This window comes from Embiotoca jacksoni, unplaced genomic scaffold (genome assembly GCF_022577435.1).
Source record: "Embiotoca jacksoni isolate LCO1_2020_lvr unplaced genomic scaffold, fEmbJac1.0.p SCAF_17, whole genome shotgun sequence".
Classification (NCBI taxonomy): Eukaryota; Metazoa; Chordata; class Actinopteri; family Embiotocidae; genus Embiotoca; species Embiotoca jacksoni.
Window position 1 is genome coordinate 8,115,847 of NW_027185307.1, and position 19,056 is coordinate 8,134,902.

Genomic DNA, 19,056 nt, shown 5'->3' on the forward strand with positions numbered 1-19,056 from the left:
GGTGCTGGAGTACAATCAACCTCGTAGTGCCTTTTTGAACCAGGCAGCGTCCAGGCTGCGAGTGTTTACAGGCTGACGACCAAAGACCTTTTTTAAGGATAAATTCTGAAAGGGCAGATAAAGTTTGAACACTTTTACGAAATAAAAGTTTTGAATTACATTTTCAATACATTATCAACTGAGTCTCACCAGATATTGCCCTTCATTTTAAATTGAGTGTGATATTACAAAAATAAAAGTGAGAACATTGTAGTCCAGGACTCCTATGAATTCTTCATCTCACCACTTTTGTAATGTTTGTGATTAAACTGTAAGATTTCAGGTGATGTTTACTCACAATATGTGAAATGTTGGACCAATAAATGCAACTGAGATTACTTGGAATTTTTATTTGAAGTTGTATGCCAAGATTTTTATTACAGTGCAATGAATAAACATCTTCAAAAGCGGAAGCAGTGACTTCTTTATTTTTGCAGTAGTTTAACACATTTTTTTTTTTTAAAACGATGTAGCGGCACAAGAACAGTAAAAATAACATATTTAAACTAAATCTCATCTTTCACATCGCTGCTTTTTGTTATTTATATTTAAGTTCCCTGTTTACAGCTTTAAGACTTTTATTTCTGGTGTACATGTGAGATGCAGATTACTTATCGCAGTACAACAGCTGTACGAAGTCTGAACACAAATATGAACTGTGATATTATCATAACTGACTGAAGCCTGTGAGCTGCAGGGCGTTAAGGGCCTGTTAACATCAACATCTTGAAAAAGCAAAAAGTAAAGTTACAGTATGAGATCCCCAAACTGAAATCAGTTTGTCTTCACTTGAGCGTAGAGCTCCTCTGGACCACCAGCTGTGTGCGTAACGCTCCTCTCTACCTTCAACACTTGGACCTGTGCGTACACCGTCTCCTGCTGCTGTCCGCCGTCCTGCACTGAGACGGTGAGACGTTCAGGTCTCTGCCTGGAGAAGCTGACATCTTCATAATGGATGTCCTCCTCTTTTATATTGACCGGCACTTGAAGAGCAAACTCCTCCCTTGTTTGACTCTGAGGGGAAAATGTACTGAATTAGAAATGTTGGGAGATGAATCCGTCATCATCAGGTCCGATGTATCAACTGCATCAATGCTTCTGTTGCATTTCACTGTAAATGGGTCAGAAATTAGAGAGCTAATGTCACATTTGTTAAGTTAACACACCTCACAGTTATTTAATATTTGGTTCAAACAGCTGATGAACATCGACCTGCTCTTCAATGGTTTACAGTTAGTTACTGAGCAGATTTAAAGTACTTCTGCTGGTGTATAAATCTGGCCTGGTGTGAACCCGAATCTATTTCACTGCATGAATACAGGTCTGCAAACAACCCCGATGGTTTGTAGTTGTTCCATCCAGAGTTGGGCGGAGACCTCGGGTTAATTTCAACCAATCAGCTCGCGCCTAAACCGGCCGCCACTCATACGCACTAACGACTTGCTAACAGGCTGTTGTGTCACATTTTCTATGTCTCTGCTCAGTAACCTCAATAATGTTCTGCTTACTATTCACATCATTTACATTCGTAGAGTGCAATTAAAACAGTGCAGCACTGTACACCAAAAAGTTTCGCATTTTCTCACCTGAGTCTGTTGACGAGTTGAATATTTGAACTTGAACCAGCTGGAAAACATGAGAGAGCTGTCATAGTAATTATATATAGAGTGAGAGAGTAAAGGTTGGTATAAAACATACATTATTCAATGTGCATCAGTGACAAACATCTTATTGAAATCAACTGGTGGAGGTTGTGGGGGAAACTAAAGGAGGACTGACGTTTATAAATCAAACAGCAAGTCGCCTACAAAAAACAACTTGCATGACATGTTTGTTTGATGGTAAACAAATTTAATGTGAGGAACCAAATTTCCATATCACCTATTTATGATGCTCTCACCTTAAACACCTTCAACATTCAGATGCTTTAATTTATGATACTTACCAAATACAGACAACCAGTAGGAGAATAATGACAGTGCTCCCTGTAATAAGTAGAAGCTGTAGTAGAAAGCTCCCTGTTCCTGGAAAAATGAGACTAAGTGACTAAAAGAATACAGACAAAATACTTGGAAAAGTTAATATATCTATGTAAATAAATTGGGTTTTCACTGATTTTATATTAATATAGTAAAATGCTATATAATAGATTAAAACAAAACATAATTGACCTATACAGCAGCAGAAGAGAAGAGAGCAGATTCAGTTCTGCATTTACCTGCATTATTCACTTGAATCCACGATGACGTCTGATTACCAAAAATATTTGCGGCCACACAGTAATAACTTTCTGTATCTGTCTCACTGGTCATCTTGAAGCTGTAAATCTCTCCTTCAGCTACTTTCATGGGTCCATCTGTGCTGCTCTTGAACCAGGTGAAGCTGCTGACGGGAGGCTTGGCTCTGCTGGAGCAGGTGAGATTCACCGAGCTGCCTGCTGACACCAAACCTGATGGACTGATGGATGCTGAGGTGTCTTTAGGAGCATCTGAGGAGAAAGTGACAGATTTTATTCATTAGAAACAGCTGACATGAATCATGACGTGCTGACAGGATCCAGTAACAAACTCTGGTCGTCTCACATGAAACATTGAGAGTCACTTCTGTCTCTGCTGTCTTGAAATCTCCTTCATTCACAGGATATCTGGCAGAGCAGCTGATGTTGTTTCCATCATGTGAGTCTGACAGAGTGACGGTCTCCTGGATTTTAGTTGTAAAGGTTCCATCTGTGTTTTCCTCCATGTTGTTGTGAGAGTCTTGTTGGAGAGTCCAGGTGAGTTGAGGAGGGGAGTGTGGACAGGGAGTGAAAGCTGAGCAGGTGATAGTGACAGACTTCTTCTCCTTCAGATCACCTGAGATTTCAATTCTGGGTTTCCAAGGAGAATCTGTGGTTTCAGATGAAACAGATTTTACACAGTAATATAAAGCACATTTACTAGACACTAGACAAATAACAAAGACTTGGCCAAACACTGTCCATTATTTGATCCTACACGTAAAAAAGTAATGATAAATGTGAAGGATTGAAGATATTGAAATCAAAGATTGTTTAATGTATACTGTGTCCCAGCAGGATCTTCACTGATATTGCTGATAATCCTACAGTTCATGTTTAATTTCACAGTGTAGATTATATTCATGGTATTTGTTCCTTTAAATTAAAACCTCTTTTGATTTCACTTTTTATTCTGAACAACAATATAATAGATTAATAAAAACAAAACTTTGTTACCTTTAACTGTTATTTGAAGAGGATCACAAACAGCTGTTGACCTGAACGGCCAGTTCATAATTCTGAAGAAGTATTTGTCTGAATGATTTGTACTTAAATTAGAGAACAGAGTGGTGCAGTTTGTTTCATTCAAGTTTCCAGTAATTTTCATTGGATATTTGGAAACTTTCCCACTATTGTTGAAAACTACGTTATGTTTACTGGTCCAGAAATTTGTATGATTTTTAATCCACACTCCAAAGATTTCTCTTGTGCTGTTAAATGATGATGTCGATGGTGTCGATGGTTTTGGTGTAAAAGAACAAGGGATTTGCAAACAGGATCCACTCAGTGCTTCCATCTGCTTTGGTGCAGTGATGGTGAGGTTTGCACGACAATCAGCCAAAACACCTGTAAAATCAGAAGAATGATTAACACAAGTTCTTTATATATAAACTACAATCCTGCAACATGTATGAGTCCTTTAAAAAAAGTCCTTTCAAATATTAGAAATTTTGAATGATGCGAGTCTGTAAATAAAAGTGAGTGAACAAACAGCTCACCTGGAAGAAAGAAGACACTCAGTAACATGTTGACTGTCACCACGTTCACAGACAGAGCTGCCAGGAAATTCATCTCCAGACTGCAAAAAGAAGAAAACCATGTTGTATTTTAGTGTCTTAATCAAAGAACAATTTTAACAAAGTATTGACATTTTTAAAGCAACATCAAATTCACACATTCAAACCAGAAAATTTCCCCAAACAACCAGATGTTTGCTTTAGAAATGACGATTACTAACATCTGTTGAAAGTTTTCAAAATTTCAGAATCTCAATCACCCAAATTACTTCTTGATGTTACAGTTTAAATTTTACAGAAACAGCCAGAAATTTATTTGTGATTTATTTCAGTAAAACTAATTCATAAAATATAAAATGAGTTTTTGCTCAGGTGAAAAAAAATTAAAAAATGTAGTTTTCTTACCGAATGAATCTGCAGCTCAAACGGAGAAAGAAGTTGAGTTGTTCAGCCGCCGATCAAATAACCAACTTCCCTGTTTGTTTGCTGTCATGTAAAAGCAAAGAGACTTGTTGTTCCACGAAGTCTTCATCCTTCCTGCCCCGACTCTGTCAAAGAGGAAGTCACCTTTTTGGGGCATCTTGAGCTCAGCAGGGTGTGAATGACGTATTCATTCTCAAACATGGTTTTAATCACATGTCTGACCTTCATCTGTCTGCTGAACAGTAGATTTAACAGTCAGATGTGTAATATGTTGAACATGTTTAGTTTAGTTTGAACGAACTGCTGTTTCTTCTGCAGGAAATCTGTTTTAACATGAATGTAACTTGTGTTGCTTTTTAAACTCTGCTAACTAAAGAAGATTTATATTTGTAGTTCCCTGTTAACTATTGATGATTACAAGGATGACAGATTATAATTTATTGAACTATGAACATTTCAATGTCTCCTGGTGACACAAACTCCTGAATTTAGTTTAAATGGCATCAAATCAAAGAAAACAAAACTCTCGTTGATGCTACGTTTCTTATATTTAAATGAAGTGTGTTTTGCTTTCAGAGCACCTGACGAGCTTGAAGGAAAAATGACTGACTGCAGATCAGATGAGGAATTTGTTGAATTTTTCTCAGATGTTAATGAGAAATATTATTAGAAAAATTTGAGAGCTGTGAACTTCATGCAGTGCAGAGTTAAAGTGTTTGATTATTTTTCACGTGTCAATAAATTTCAGCCAACAAACAGAAGCAAAGACTTTCATATAAATGAATAAAAACCAAATGTGATCAATATAAATAATTCTTGTGTCGACATGATGAAGAAACTTATGAAACAACGTGGCTGCAGTCACAGTGAGAATCCTGCAGAACACAAAGAACCAACTTCCTGTTTACTTGAAGGACTCAACTTTTTCTAATGAAGTCATCATCATTCATCCAACCACTTCTCTATGACACCTACACACACACACACACACATGGAAACACACACACACACACACACACACACACACACACACACAGACACACCATTTTAGCTTTAATCAGGTGTTTGTTTCATTGTTAACAGAGACTTATTATCATTAGTCCCATTTGAAGTGTGCAATGAACAGTTGTAGTGTATACAGTGCCACCTAGTGGTAAACCAAAGCGATGTCATGTTTGGAAATGGGTCGACACGGTTGCATAAAAAAAGATTTCTTGTACTAAAAGTTACTCCAAGTGACCAAAAATAAAGGTTTTCTAAGAATTTTAACTTAATGTTCAGAGTAGATCATTTTAAAGATAAAAGTTATTCACATCATTTTGTGGTGAAAAACTGTGATGAGCAGGGAGGAGGACTTTTTTTGCGAAAGTAAGATTTATAAGAAATATTCTTCGAACACTGAATGACAGTAAGTTGATGAAACACTGAAGATTATATAATGCTTTGATTATGTTTGTGGTTGAAATCATTAGAAACACGCTCACTTCTCCAACTTAATGCAATAACATAACAACACCAGAGTTGAAAGTGATCACAGCAATGAGATATTTATCAGTTGTAAAAATGCTGCAGTGCAGCAGTGATGACTCGAGTCTGTCACATCCTTCATCAGCAGAGAGCAAACAAACACTTGCAGCACTTTCACAGCCTCTTAATAGGATGCAGTTCATTTCATTTCCACTGGAGGTCACTGTCCGTTCTGTGCCCGATAACACAGAGCTTTTTATTTTATTAGCCAATCACATCTTTTAGAAGGACGTATCCTACCTAGCAACGGTGTCAGCTACATCTCACTAAGATAAGGGTTTCAGAGTTGCTCTAAGAAGTTTACTAACTCACTCTTAAGACCACTTTGCTCAACATTTTTTTGAAGTTTGGAGCTCGCTGAGAGGAACTGTTTGTGAAGATCAGACACAGTATGAACTGAGATAAACAGCAGACAGCAGATAAGTTCTGGATCCAATCTCTCACATTAAATAACACTATGAACGCTGAAGGTAGAACAAACTGTCCTCTTTCTACACAGGAAGCTCGACACCCTGCGCTCACCCCAACTCCCGCTTCTGCGCCCCGGCGGCTCAGTGTCCCATCATCGACCCCCAGTGGGAGAGCGAGGAGGGCGTTCCCATTGACGCCATCATCTTCGGTGGCAGGAGGCCTGAAGGTTGGTGTCGACGACACAGATGAAGAGGTTTTTTTACTTTGACCTCGTATTAGAATTAGAGGGAAAAAGAAGCAGTAAAAATGTGGAGAATCCTTCTTTTCTTTCTTTGTTTCTACAGGTAGATTATTTCTAATTAGACAGTTTTTATATCCTGGAAAAGCTTTTGAAGTGACTTCAAGTATTTAAGTACACTGTGCACGGTCTGCCTGATGCAACACGATGTTTCTGTCTTCTTCTTTAACGTAATATAAGTTTGAGTCATTACAGCATAAACACCAGTTTCATATCAGCACAAGAACATTTATAACGGACAGAAGCTGTGCAGTAAACATGATGAAATGCTGATGTTGTCAGGAGTCCCTCTGGTCTACGAGTCTTTCAACTGGCAGCACGGTGTGTTCGTCGGAGCCTCGATGAGGTCAGAGGTCACAGCAGCTGCTGAGCATAAAGGTACGAAAATCCACATGATGCTCTGTTGAGCTTCAGGTTGATCCAGAATCCTTCTGTTGATGATGTATTTTAAGACAATGGTCAGACACGGACTTTAAATGAACTTTTCATGAATCAAACGAGCTCGACGTCAATCTAAAAACCTGCAGAGGTTTCTTCACCCGTGAAGCTAAAAAGTTCATTTTAAATAATCATTTTACATTTGACAACCTGTTTTTATACATTTTGGATACATGCATGATTGTATCTCGCTCTGAGTTGTGTTGTTTCCTTTCACCTCTCCAGGGACTGCAGATAGAAATGAGCTCGTAGCTAGATGTGGTACAAAGCATCTTTTTGAGATGAATGTATTTTGTACATGCTCCCTCTTATAAATAAACTCAATAAACTAAACTGAAGCTTCATCACATTTACAAAGTATTCAACTGTTTTTCCTTCAGGCAAGATGATCATGCACGACCCCTTCGCCATGCGTCCGTTCTTCGGCTACAACTTTGGCGACTACCACGCTCACCGGCTGAGCATGCAGAGCCGAAAGGCGCCGACTCACCTGCCCAAGATCTTCCACGTCAACTGGTTCAGGAAAGACCCGGCGAGCGGCGCCTTCCTCTGGCCCGGCTTCGGCGAAAACGCCCGCGTGCTGGAGTGGATCTTCAAGCGCTGCAGCAGGGAGAGGGAGGACGAGGCGGCCAAGAAGAGCATCATCGGCTGGCTGCCGGTCGACGGCGCCATCGAAACCAAAGGCCTCGGCGGCAAGGTGGATATGGGCGCCCTGTTCGACGTGCCCGAGCCTTTCTGGCAGAAGGAGACCAAGGAGCTGAGAGCCTACTTCACCCAGCAGGTCGGAGCCGACCTGCCGGCTCAGGTGGAGGCCGAGCTGAAGGCGCTGGAGGACAGAGTGCACAGTTAAAACCCTGCTGACAGGAAGTACAGCAGAAGAAGGGAGGGAGACACAGGAGTCGGATCAGAACCAGAGACACTGACCGGGTTTACATACAGAGAGAAATGTGGAGCTTAGAAAGGCTTTTTACAGGTGAGCATCAAAACTGATGACCAGGTGGAGATACAAGCCACAAACATGGCAGCAGCTCCTATAAGAGCCTCGCTGCTCAGCCAGAATAATACAGAACTTATTCAATCACTAGTTAACCTTCTCTGTGCATGAAAACTCAGTCCGTGACCGCTGCCCTTCTCTGCATGAAGAGAAATCTGTTAGGAAAACCAAATGTACACTGCAACACCAACCTTACTTCACACTAATGCTGCAACACTTTGAGGGACCGGTGGCTGCGAGGGACGTGAATGTTCGGGTTTCCCAGAGAGAGAAGCTCATGTCACTACCTCCATTCACTCACAACTCCCGGCGTGGTGCTGGAGTACAATCAACCTCGTAGTGCCTTTTTGAACCAGGCAGCGTCCAGGCTGCGAGTGTTTACAGGCTGACGACCAAAGACCGTTTTTAAGGATAAATTCTGAAAGGGCAGATAAAGTTTGAACACTTTTACTAAATAAACGTTTTGAATTACATTTTCAATACGTTATCAACTGAGTCTCACCAGATATTGCCCTTTATTTTAAATTGAGTGTGATATTACAAAAATAAAAGTGAGAACATTGTAGTCCAGGACTCCTATGAATTCTTCATCTCACCACTTTTGTAATGTTTGTGATTAAACTGTAAGATTTCAGGTGATGTTTACTCACAATATGTGAAATGTTGGACCAATAAATGCAACTGAGATTACTTGGAATTTTTATTTGAAATTGTATGCCAAGATTTTTATTACAGTGCAATGAATAAACATCTTCAAAAGCGGAAGCAGTGACTTCTTTATTTTGGCAGCAGTTTAACACGTTTTTTTTTTTAAAGGACGTAGCGGCACAAGAACAGTAAAAATAACATTTCAACTGAATCTAATCTTTCACATCGCTGCTTTTTGTTATTTATATTTAAGTTCCCTGTTTACAGCTTTAAGACTTTTATTTCTGGTGTACGTGTGAGATGCAGATTACTTATCGCAGTACAACAGATGTACGAAGTCTGAACACAAATATGAACTGTGATATTATCATAACTGACTGAAGCCTGTGAGCTGCAGGGCGTTAAGGGCCTGTTAACATCAACATCTTGAAAAAGCAAAAAGTAAAGTTACAGTATGAGATCCCCAAACTGAAATCAGTTTCTCTTCACTTGAGCGTAGAGCTCCTCTGGACCACCAGCTGTGTGCGTAACGCTCCTCTCTACCTTCAACACTTGGACCTGTGCGTACACCGTCTCCTGCTGCTGTCCGCCGTCCTGCACTGAGACGGTGAGACGTTCAGGTCTCTGCCTGGAGAAGCTGACATCTTCATAATGGATCTCCTCCTCTTTTATATTGACCGGCACTTGAAGAGCAAACTCCTCCCTTGTTTGACTCTGAGGGGAAAATGTACTGAATTAGAAATGTTGGGAGATGAATCCGTCATCATCAGGTCCGATGTATCAACTGCATCAATGCTTCTGTTGCATTTCACTGTAAATGGGTCAGAAATTAGAGAGCTTATGTCATATTTGTTAAGTTAACACACCTCACAGTTATTTAATATTTGGTTCAAACAGCTGATGAACATCGACCTGCTCTTCAATGGTTTGAAGTTAGTTACTGAGCAGATTTAAAGTACTTCTGCTGGTGTATAAATCTGGCCTGGTGCGAACCCGAACCTATTTCACTGCATGAATACAGGTCTGCAAACAACCCCGATGGTTTGTAGTTGTTCCATCCAGAGTTGGCGGAGACCTCGGGTTAATTTCAACCAATCAACTCGCGCCTAAACCGGCCGCCACTCTTCCACCGCTGCCACCTCCAAAACACTTTTTCCTGCGTACAGACATCGACTGTATATGTTCAGCATATTTTTAAAGTTGTTTTGAATGAACGCCAGCAGCGTGACGGGCCGCTGAGTGTTCAGCTTGTTATTCCGGTCACCGAGAGATCGTCTCTGTCACCAGCCGTCCAATCACAGTGAAGAGGAGGCGGGACAGACGCACTAACGACCGACACTGGCCGGTGATTGGTCCGCCTTTCAGCGTGGCTGGGTAATCAGAAACAAGTCTAATTACCAGTCGGTTACAACAACGAAGAAAACTGAAGCTGTGAGTCACAGTTGGTTCATCCAGACTACTATAAATCATGTAAAAGCCTAAAATAATAAATGTGTCTGATGTGCATGAGGACTAGTTGCTACTGTTCTTAAACCAGCTTCCTGATGGCATCCAGAAACGGACAGAAACAGTCGACTGATGTTTGGCTTGTTCAATCTTTTATGGGTTGTTGCTCAACGTTTCCACCCACAGTGTTGCTAACAGGCTGTTGTGTCACACTTTCTATGTCTCTGCTCAGTAACCTCAATAATGTTCTGCTTACTATTCACATCATTTACATTCGTAGAGTGCAATTAAAACAGTGCAGCACTGTACACCAAAAAGTTTTGCATTTTCTCACCTGAGTCTGTTGATGAGTTGAATATTTGAACTTGAACCAGCTGGAAAACATGAGAGAGCTGTCATAGTAATTATATATAGAGTGAGAGAGTAAAGGCTGGTATAAAACATACATTATTCAATGTGCATCAGTGACAAACATCTTATTGAAATCAACTGGTGGAGGTTGTGGGGGAAACTAAAGGAGGACTGACGTTTATAAATCAAACAGGAAGTCGCCTACAAAAAACAACTTGCATGATATGTTTGTTTGATGGTAAACAAATTTAATGTGAGGAACCAAATTTCCATATCACCTATTTATGATGCTCTCACCTTAAACACCTTCAACATTCAGATGCTTTAATTTATGATACTTACCAAATACAGACAACCAGTAGGAGAATAATGACAGTGCTCCCTGTAATAAGTAGAAGCTGTAGTAGAAAGCTCCCTGTTCATGGAAAAATGAGACTAAGTGACGAAAAGAATACAGACAAAATACTTGGAAGAGTTAATAGATTTATATAAATAAATTGGGTTTTCACCGATTTTATATTAATATAGTAAAATGCTCTATAATGGATTAAAACAAAACATAATTGAACTATACAGCAGCAGAAGAGAAGAGAGCAGATTCAGTTCTGCATTTACCTGCATTATTCACATGAATCCACGATGACGTCTGATTACCAAAAATATTTGCGGCCACACAGTAATAACTTTCTGTATCTGTCTCATTGGTCATCTTGAAGCTGTAAATCTCTCCTTCAGCTACTTTCATGGGTCCATCTGTGCTGTTCTTGAACCAGGTGAAGCTGCTGACGGGAGGCTTGGCTCTGCTGGAGCAGGTGAGATTCACCGAGCTGCCTGCTGACACCAAACCTGATGGACTGATGGATGCTGAGGTGTCTTTAGGAGCATCTGAGGAGAAAGTGACAGATTTTATTCATTAGAAACAGCTGACATGAATCATGACGTGCTGACAGGATCCAGTAACAAACTCTGGTCGTCTCACATGAAACATTGAGAGTCACTTCTGTCTCTGCTGTCTTGAAATCTCCTTCATTCACAGGATATCTGGCAGAGCAGCTGATGTTGTTTCCATCATGTGAGTCTGACAGAGTGACGGTCTCCTGGATTTTAGTTGTAAAGGTTCCATTTGTGTTTTCCTCCATGTTGTTGTGAGAGTCTTGTTGGAGAGTCCAGGTGAGTTGAGGAGGGGAGTGTGGACAGGGAGTGAAAGCTGAGCAGGTGATAGTGACAGACTTCTTCTCCTTCAGATCACCTGAGATTTCAATTCTGGGTTTCTGAGGAGAATCTGTGGTTTCAGATGAAACAGATTTTACACAGTAATATAAAGCACATTTAGTAGACACTAGACAAATAACAAAGACTTGGCCAAACACTGCAAATTATTTGATCCTACACTTAAAAAGTGATGATAAATGTGAAGGATTGAAGATATTAAAATCAAAGATTGTTTAATGTATACTGTGTCCCAGCAGGATCTTCACTGATACTGCTGATAATCCTACAGTTCATGTTTAATTTCACAGTGAAGATTATATTCATGGTGTTTGCTCTTTTAAATTAAAACTTCTCCTTATTTCACATTTTATTCTGAACAATATAGATTAATACAAACAAAACGTCGTTACCTTTAACTGTTATTTGAAGAGGATCACAAACAGCTGTTGCCCTGAACGGCCAGTTCATAATTCTGAAGAAGTATTTGTCTGAATGATTTGTACTTAAATTAGAGAACAGAGTGGTGCAGTTTGTTTCATTCAAGTTTCCAGTAATTTTCATTGGATATTTGGAAACGTTCCCACTACTGTTGAAAACTACATTATGTGGACTGGTCTGGATATTTGGATTATTTTTAATCCACACTCCAAAGGTTTCTCTTATGCTGTTAAATGATGATGTCGATGGTGTCGATGGTTTTGGTCTAAAAGAACAAGGGATTTGCAAACAGGATCCACTCAGTGCTTCCATCTGCTTTGGTGCAGTGATGTTGAGGTCTGTATGATAAAGACAAGCAGCCAAAACACCTGTAAAATCAGAAGAATGATTAACACAAGTTCTTTATATATAAACTACAATCCTGCAACATGTATGAGTCCTTTAAAAAATGTCCTTTCAAATATTAGAAAGTTTGAATGATGCGAGTCTGTAAATAAAAGTGAGTGAACAAACAGCTCACCTGGAAGAAAGAAGACACTCAGTAACATGTTGACTGTCACCACGTTCACAGACAGAGCTGCCAGGAAATTCATCTCCAGACTGGAAAAAGAAGAAAACCATGTTGTATTTTAGTGTCTTAATCAAAGAACAATTTTAACAAAGTATTGACATTTTTAAAGCAACATCAAATTCAGACGTTCAAACCAGAAAATTTCCCCAAACAACCAGATGTTTGCTTTAGAAATGGCGATTACTAACATCTGTTGAAAGTTTTCAAAATTTCAAAATCTAAATCACCCAAATTGACTTCTTGATGTTACAGTTTAAATTTTACAGAAGCAGCCGGAAATTTATTTGTGATTTATTTCAGTAAAACTAATTCATAAAATATAAAATGTGTTTTCGCTCAGGTGAAAAAATAAAAAAATGTAGTTTTCTTACCGAATGAATCTGCAGCTCAAATGGTGAAAGAAGTTGAGTTGATCAGCCGCCGATCAAATAACCAACTTCCCTGTTTGTTTGCTGTCATGTAAAAGCAAAGAGACTTGTTGTTCCACGAAGTCTTCATCCTTCCTGCTCCGACTCTGTCAAAGAGGAAGTCACCTTTTTGGGGCATCTTGAGGTCAGCAGGGTGTGAATGACGTATTCATTCTCAAACATGGTTTTAATCACATGTCTGACCTTCATCTGTCTGCTGAACAGTAGATTTAACAGTCAGATGTGTAATATGTTGAACATGTTTAGTTTAGTTTGAACGAACTGCTGTTTCTTCTGCAGGAAATCTGTTTTAACATGAATGTAACTTGTGTTGCTTTTTAAACTCTGCTAACTAAAGAAGATTTATATTTATAGTTCCCTGTTAACTATTGATGATTACAAGGATGACAGATTATAAATGATTGAACTATGAACATTTCAATGTCTCCTGGTGACACAAACTGATGACTTTAGTTTAAATGGCATCAAATCAAAGAAAACAAAACTCTCGTTGATGCTAAGTCATCATCATTCATCCAACCACTTCTCTGACACCTACACACACACACACACACGCACACACACACACAATTTATACTTGACAACATTTTAGTATCAAAACTACATTAAACTTACACCACACCGACTCACTGAACACCTGAGCACCGAGGATTCATGTCTGTCAGCAGATCAGTCAGTAAATGTACACTTCTTCATGCTCTTCATCACCAACATGTACTTTTAACTGTCCTGTTGTCAATTATTGTAAACAAAGAAACACAAAGTGAGGAAATTGTTTTAACCTTAAATTTATTGAAAAAAAAACGTGAATAGAAGACAAAACATGCAAAATTTACACATTATTGATGAAGGTAGGTAGGTAGGTAGGTATGGTAGGTATTTACTTTATTAATCCCTGAGGGGAAATTTTTTTGCTACAGCAGCATACAGAAGCAATAAAATAATAATAGAAATAATAGAATAAAATAATAGAATAGAATATAATAATAGAAAAGCAATAAAATAGCAGTAAATAGCAGTAAAAAAATATAAATATAAAATGCACAGTATATACAGTACAGTATATATCTATATATATTATATACAAACAAACCAAGAAACACAGTCAACAGTGTTTTTGTTGTGTGATGGATTTTGCCAGAGGTGAGTTATTGTACAGTCTTATTGTGGTCGGCAGGAATGATCTCCTGTATCTGTCCTTGAGACAGCGGAGCTGGAGGAGTCTTTTGGAGAAAGTGCTCCGCTGTCCCTGCAGCAGGTGGTGGAGAGGGTGGTCAGGATGATCCAATATGGATAATAGTTTGTTCAGCGTCCTCCTCTCCACCACCTTTTCCAGGCTGTCCAGTTTGTAGCCGATGATGGAGCCGGCCTTCTTAACCAGTTTATTTAAGTCTGTTGGTGTCTCCGGCTCCAATGCTGCTCCCCCAGCAGACCACAGTGAAGTACAGTGCACTGGCCACAACAGACTGGTAAAACATCTCCAACATCTTGCTGCACACATTGAAGGATCGAAGTTTCCTCAAGAAAAAGAGTTGACTCATCACCTTCTTGTAGACAGCGTTGATGTTGGTCTTCCAGTTCAGTCTGTTGTCGATGGACACACCCAGGTACTTGTACTCCTCAACCATGTCCACCTCCTCTCCCAGAATTCTCAGCGGTTGTGGAGCCGTCGTCTTCCTCCTGAAGTCGACCACCATCTCTCTGGTCTTGGCCAAGTTCAGGAGCAGGTGATTTCTTCCCACCAACACCACAAAGTCCTCCACTACTGCCCTGTACTCATCCTCCCGTCCATCCCTTATACACCCGACCACTGCAGAGTCATCAGAGAACTTCTGCAGATGGCAGGACTCTGAGTTGTACTGGAAGTCAGTGGTGTATAAGGTGAACAGAAAGGGAGACAGAACAGTTCCCTGAGGAGCTCCAATACCACTGACCACCGTATCAGACAGCACACTGCCCAGACGGACAAACTGTGGTCTGCCTGTCAGGTAGTCAGTGATCCAGGAGACGGTGGACGCGTCCACCCCCACCACCCGCAGCTTCTCACTCAGCAGCAGTGGTTGGATGGTGTTGAATGCACTGGAGAAATCAAAGAAAGTGATTCTCACAGATTCACCGGTTCCATCCAGGTGAGACTGAGCTCGTTGCAGCAGGTAGATGATGGCGTCGTCCACTCCCACACGAGGCTGGTACGCAAATTGCAGAGGGTCCAGAGAAGATTTCACCAGCGGCCTGAGGTGGGCCAAGACCAGCGTCTCCAGCACCTTCATCACATGAGATGTGAGGGCAACCGGTCGGTAGTCGTTGAGGCCAGATGGAGTCGTCTTCTTCAGTACAGGAACCAGACAGGACGTCTTCCACAGCACCGGGACTTCCTCCTGCTTCAGGCTCAGGTTGAAGAGGTGTTGTAGGACCTCAGCCAGCTGGACGGCGCAGGTCTTCAGGACCACGGGGCTGACGCCATCAGGTCCTGCAGCCTTGCGCTGGTGGATTCTCTCCAGCTGTCTCCTAACCTGGCCAGTCGTCACAGAGAGGGGGGGGGGGGGGTGTCGATGGAGGAAGAGCCCTTTGAGATTGAGGGCTCTATGCAGTTCACCAGGGGGCGCAGAGGGGGGAGGGAGGGAGGCAGCAGAGGTGTTTGGGAGGTGTGAGGTGAACTGAACCTGTTGAAGAAACAGTTTAGCTCATCGGACCTCTCCAGGGAGCCCCCTGGTTGTCCCTCTCCAGGTTCCCCCTGGTTGTCCCTCTCCAGGTTCCCCCTGGTTGTCTCTCTCTCCCCTTGAAGCCAGTAATCCCCTTCATACCGGTCCACACCTCCCTCACGTTGTTCTGCTGGACTTTGGCCTCCAGCTTCCTCCTGAAGGAGTCCTTGCACTCTCTCATCTTCTCCTTCAGGTGGCGCTGCACTCTCCTGAGCTCGTCCCTGTCCCCAGACCTGAAAGCTGCTTTCTTCTTATTAAGAAGCACCTTCAGGTCACTGGTGATCCACGGCTTGTTGTTGGGGAAGCAGTGTACAGTCCGGGATGGTACGGTGGTGTGTTCACAGAATTTGATGTATTCTGTGATACAGTCCGTCATGCTGTTGATGTCCTCCCATGTGGTCCACACAGCACATCCCAGTCCGTGGACTCAAAGCAGTCCTGCAGGGCTTCTTTAGCCTCCTGTGTCCACCTCCTCACAGTCCTGGTGGTCACAGGCTGCCTCTGCACCAGAGGAACATACTTGGGAGTCAGCAGGACCAGGTTATGATCTGATCTACCAAGGGGGGGAAGGGCAGTAGTACTGTATGCACCATGGCATTAGCATACAGTAGGTCCAGAGTTTTATTGTCCCGGGTGGGGCAGTTCACATACTGGTGCAAAGTTGGCAGTACTTTATCCAGACTGGTTAAAGTCTCCAGTAACTGCCAAAAATGCACCGGGATGCTTAGTCTGCAGTTTGGACACGGTGGAGTAGATGGTGTCCACTGCTGCCTCTACGTCAGCTGATGGAGGAACATACACAGCGATAACAATGGCGGACGTGAACTCCCTCAGTAAATAATAAGGACGCATCCCCACGACTAGAAGTTCAATGTCCGGGATACAGAAACGTTCCTTCACACACACACGTGGTCGGGATTACACCACCTCTCGTTCACATAGACTGCAATCCCTCCACCTTTCTTCTTGCCGCTCCGAACAACGTCTCCGTCCGCCCGAACAGTCCTGAAGCCGGGTACGGCCGCGCTGTGGTCCGGGAGATGTGAGTGCAGCCACGTCTCGGTGAAACACATGATGCTGCCCTCCCGGTACTCTCTCTGGGTCTTTACCAGCGCCGAGCTCGTCCGTCTTGTTAACCAACGACCTCACGTTCCCCATTAAGATCTCCGGTACCGATGGTTTATATTTCCTCCTTTCCGCCTTCAGCTGAGCTCCAGCTCTGCAACCCCGACGTCTTCTCCGAAGTTCATCGGGGATCTCAGGCCTCTCTCCGGGCAGCAGCAGTAGAGGTCGACTCAGCGATCAGCTGATCACGAGAGTAAACAATAACAGAGCCCCCAGCCAGAAACGTGGAAAAATTACGGTCCATTGTCTGACCGTTAACTTAACACACGAGAGAAAGAAAAAACAACTCCGAAGAGAGAAGAAAGGTTTAAAAAATACTAATAAACAACACACTCGGGGAGGAGCTGCTGCAACAGGCTGCTGCTCGCGCTATGCCATCTACAACAACGCCCCGCTTCATGGACCCATATTTAACATGCCCTCACACATCCCACCTGTAAGTACCTCCTGTTATTTCAAGCACTGGTCTACATATGCACTCAGGATGTTTGAGGCTAAAGTTTGTCCGGCCCGGGTTTCTTGTTAACTGATAACAGAGAAACGGCGGTTTGGACATAGAGCAAGACATCCAAAATGGAGGCCTAACCATAGTCTGGTTACGGCCTTAAAGGCGAGATGAAACAGTCAAATTAGATAAGCTTTGTAAATGGGATATGGTTGACCATAATATTATATAATTCTTAATGTGATAATGGTAATACTCCAACTAATTACATATGATGCACATTACATGCACGACTAAAAGCGGCTGCATTTTATACAGAATTTGAATCTCACTGAAGTGAGAGATGATTTTTTTTTTTGACTGAATATTTGAAGGTTAACGAACAATATTGCTTATTTTTTAATGTTCTTAAGTTAATGGGAAAAAAAATTCCAGTATTTTTGTCATATTGTCAAGAATGTAAATAGTATTATTAATTTTGAAATGCCACTTGTTTGTTTTCCAGTATCAGGGAGGGATGCTGCCACAGTTGCAGGTGTGTTATAACCAGCACATGATGACGGCGCCTCCACAGAACCCGGCTCTCTATATGGGCGCCATGAATGGTCCAGCCGGTTCTGCAGGTTGCTCTTCCTGGCCCACCGGCTCAGTACAGTCTGCTGTGCCCAACACACCCCAGGTGACCAGCTGGCCTATGCCACCTGAGGTCGACCCATGTAATCGCCTCGGTGCCCTTAATCCGCCAACTGTTCCCCCGTCAACAATGTTGGCAACAATATTGGCTTCGAGAGCAGAGATGTGAGCAACCATAACTCCTTCAATCCTGCCATGATGTACAACCCCAGCCTGTAGTGAATTTTTGAGCTCACCAGTGTACACGCTTTTCTGTAAATATCATCTGACTTGTATACAAGAATCTCCTCCAGAAGTTTCCTGACTTGTAATTGAGGTAATTTTTATCCTGCCACATAGGCCTTGTTCTAACTTGTGTTTTACTGAATTTTATTGTGAACTTTTTTTTTTGAACTTTGAACTTTTTTTTAAACTTTTGTGTTTCCTTAACGTAGGTCACTGTGTTTTTTTGCCCTTAAGGTCAATAGACGTGTCCAAGTTAGATGGATCTTTTTTTTTTTTTTTTTAACGTGTCAAGTAGTTGCAGTTGCTGACTATGTAATGCTCATTAATTTGTAATCACTGAATTGGAATGACAAACAAATACATTTGCCAAAAAAAATTAAAAATATGTATTTGCCAAAAAAATACATACTACACTATAAGTGTGAGACTTGTCTTTTTTGTTGTTGAAATGTGATTCATGTTGGCAGGGTATAAATACATTTCCAGAAGATAGGAGACAAAAAAGATGTTTGCTGACAAATGTATTGAAAAGCATTTTATTGAAAAGACTATATTTACATCAGAACCAAATTCACAGTCAGTGGTGACCTTAGAATACAATTACAATATTGCTCCCATCACCAACAGCTCTTCAACCTACCAGGCATTGTTCCTCTTATCTACTGCAGGGCTGGTGCAAAACAATGTTATATTGGAACAGGCTGCTATGGTCAAGTGTGTGTGAAGGAAGGGGGTGGGGGTGGGGGTGGGGGGGAGTATCGGAGCAAGTAACAACACTTGCTGCATAATTGATCAAAACTACAGTGAGTCATCTGTCTCAATAGTTGGTTAATATGGAGACTATAGAACATTTAGCTCCTGTCCTGCTTATATAGATACTGAAGTAGCAACCAGAGCAGGTGATGTCACA

The 19,056-nt window shown here is 41.5% G+C and overlaps 2 protein-coding genes across 2 annotated transcripts; one reads left to right on the forward strand and one right to left on the reverse strand.

The window, feature by feature from the left end:
- Nucleotides 1-1,011: 1,011 nt before the first annotated feature.
- LOC138199173 (B-cell receptor CD22-like) lies at nt 1,012-18,793 on the reverse strand. Its single transcript, XM_069151113.1, has 6 exons — nt 18,787-18,793; nt 11,990-12,355; nt 2,622-2,924; nt 2,258-2,527; nt 1,626-2,063; nt 1,012-1,053 (listed from the first exon to the last, which is right to left on the reverse strand). The coding sequence occupies exons 1-5, from the start codon at nt 18,791-18,793 to the stop codon at nt 1,981-1,983; spliced, it is 1,029 nt and encodes a 342-aa protein (XP_069007214.1). The 3' UTR covers nt 1,012-1,053; nt 1,626-1,980.
- On the forward strand, nt 5,657-8,317 carry LOC138199571 (phosphoenolpyruvate carboxykinase [GTP], mitochondrial-like). Its single transcript, XM_069151751.1, has 4 exons — nt 5,657-5,662; nt 6,256-6,418; nt 6,773-6,868; nt 7,309-8,317. The coding sequence occupies exons 1-4, from the start codon at nt 5,657-5,659 to the stop codon at nt 7,776-7,778; spliced, it is 735 nt and encodes a 244-aa protein (XP_069007852.1). The 3' UTR covers nt 7,779-8,317.
- Nucleotides 18,794-19,056: the final 263 nt, after the last annotated feature.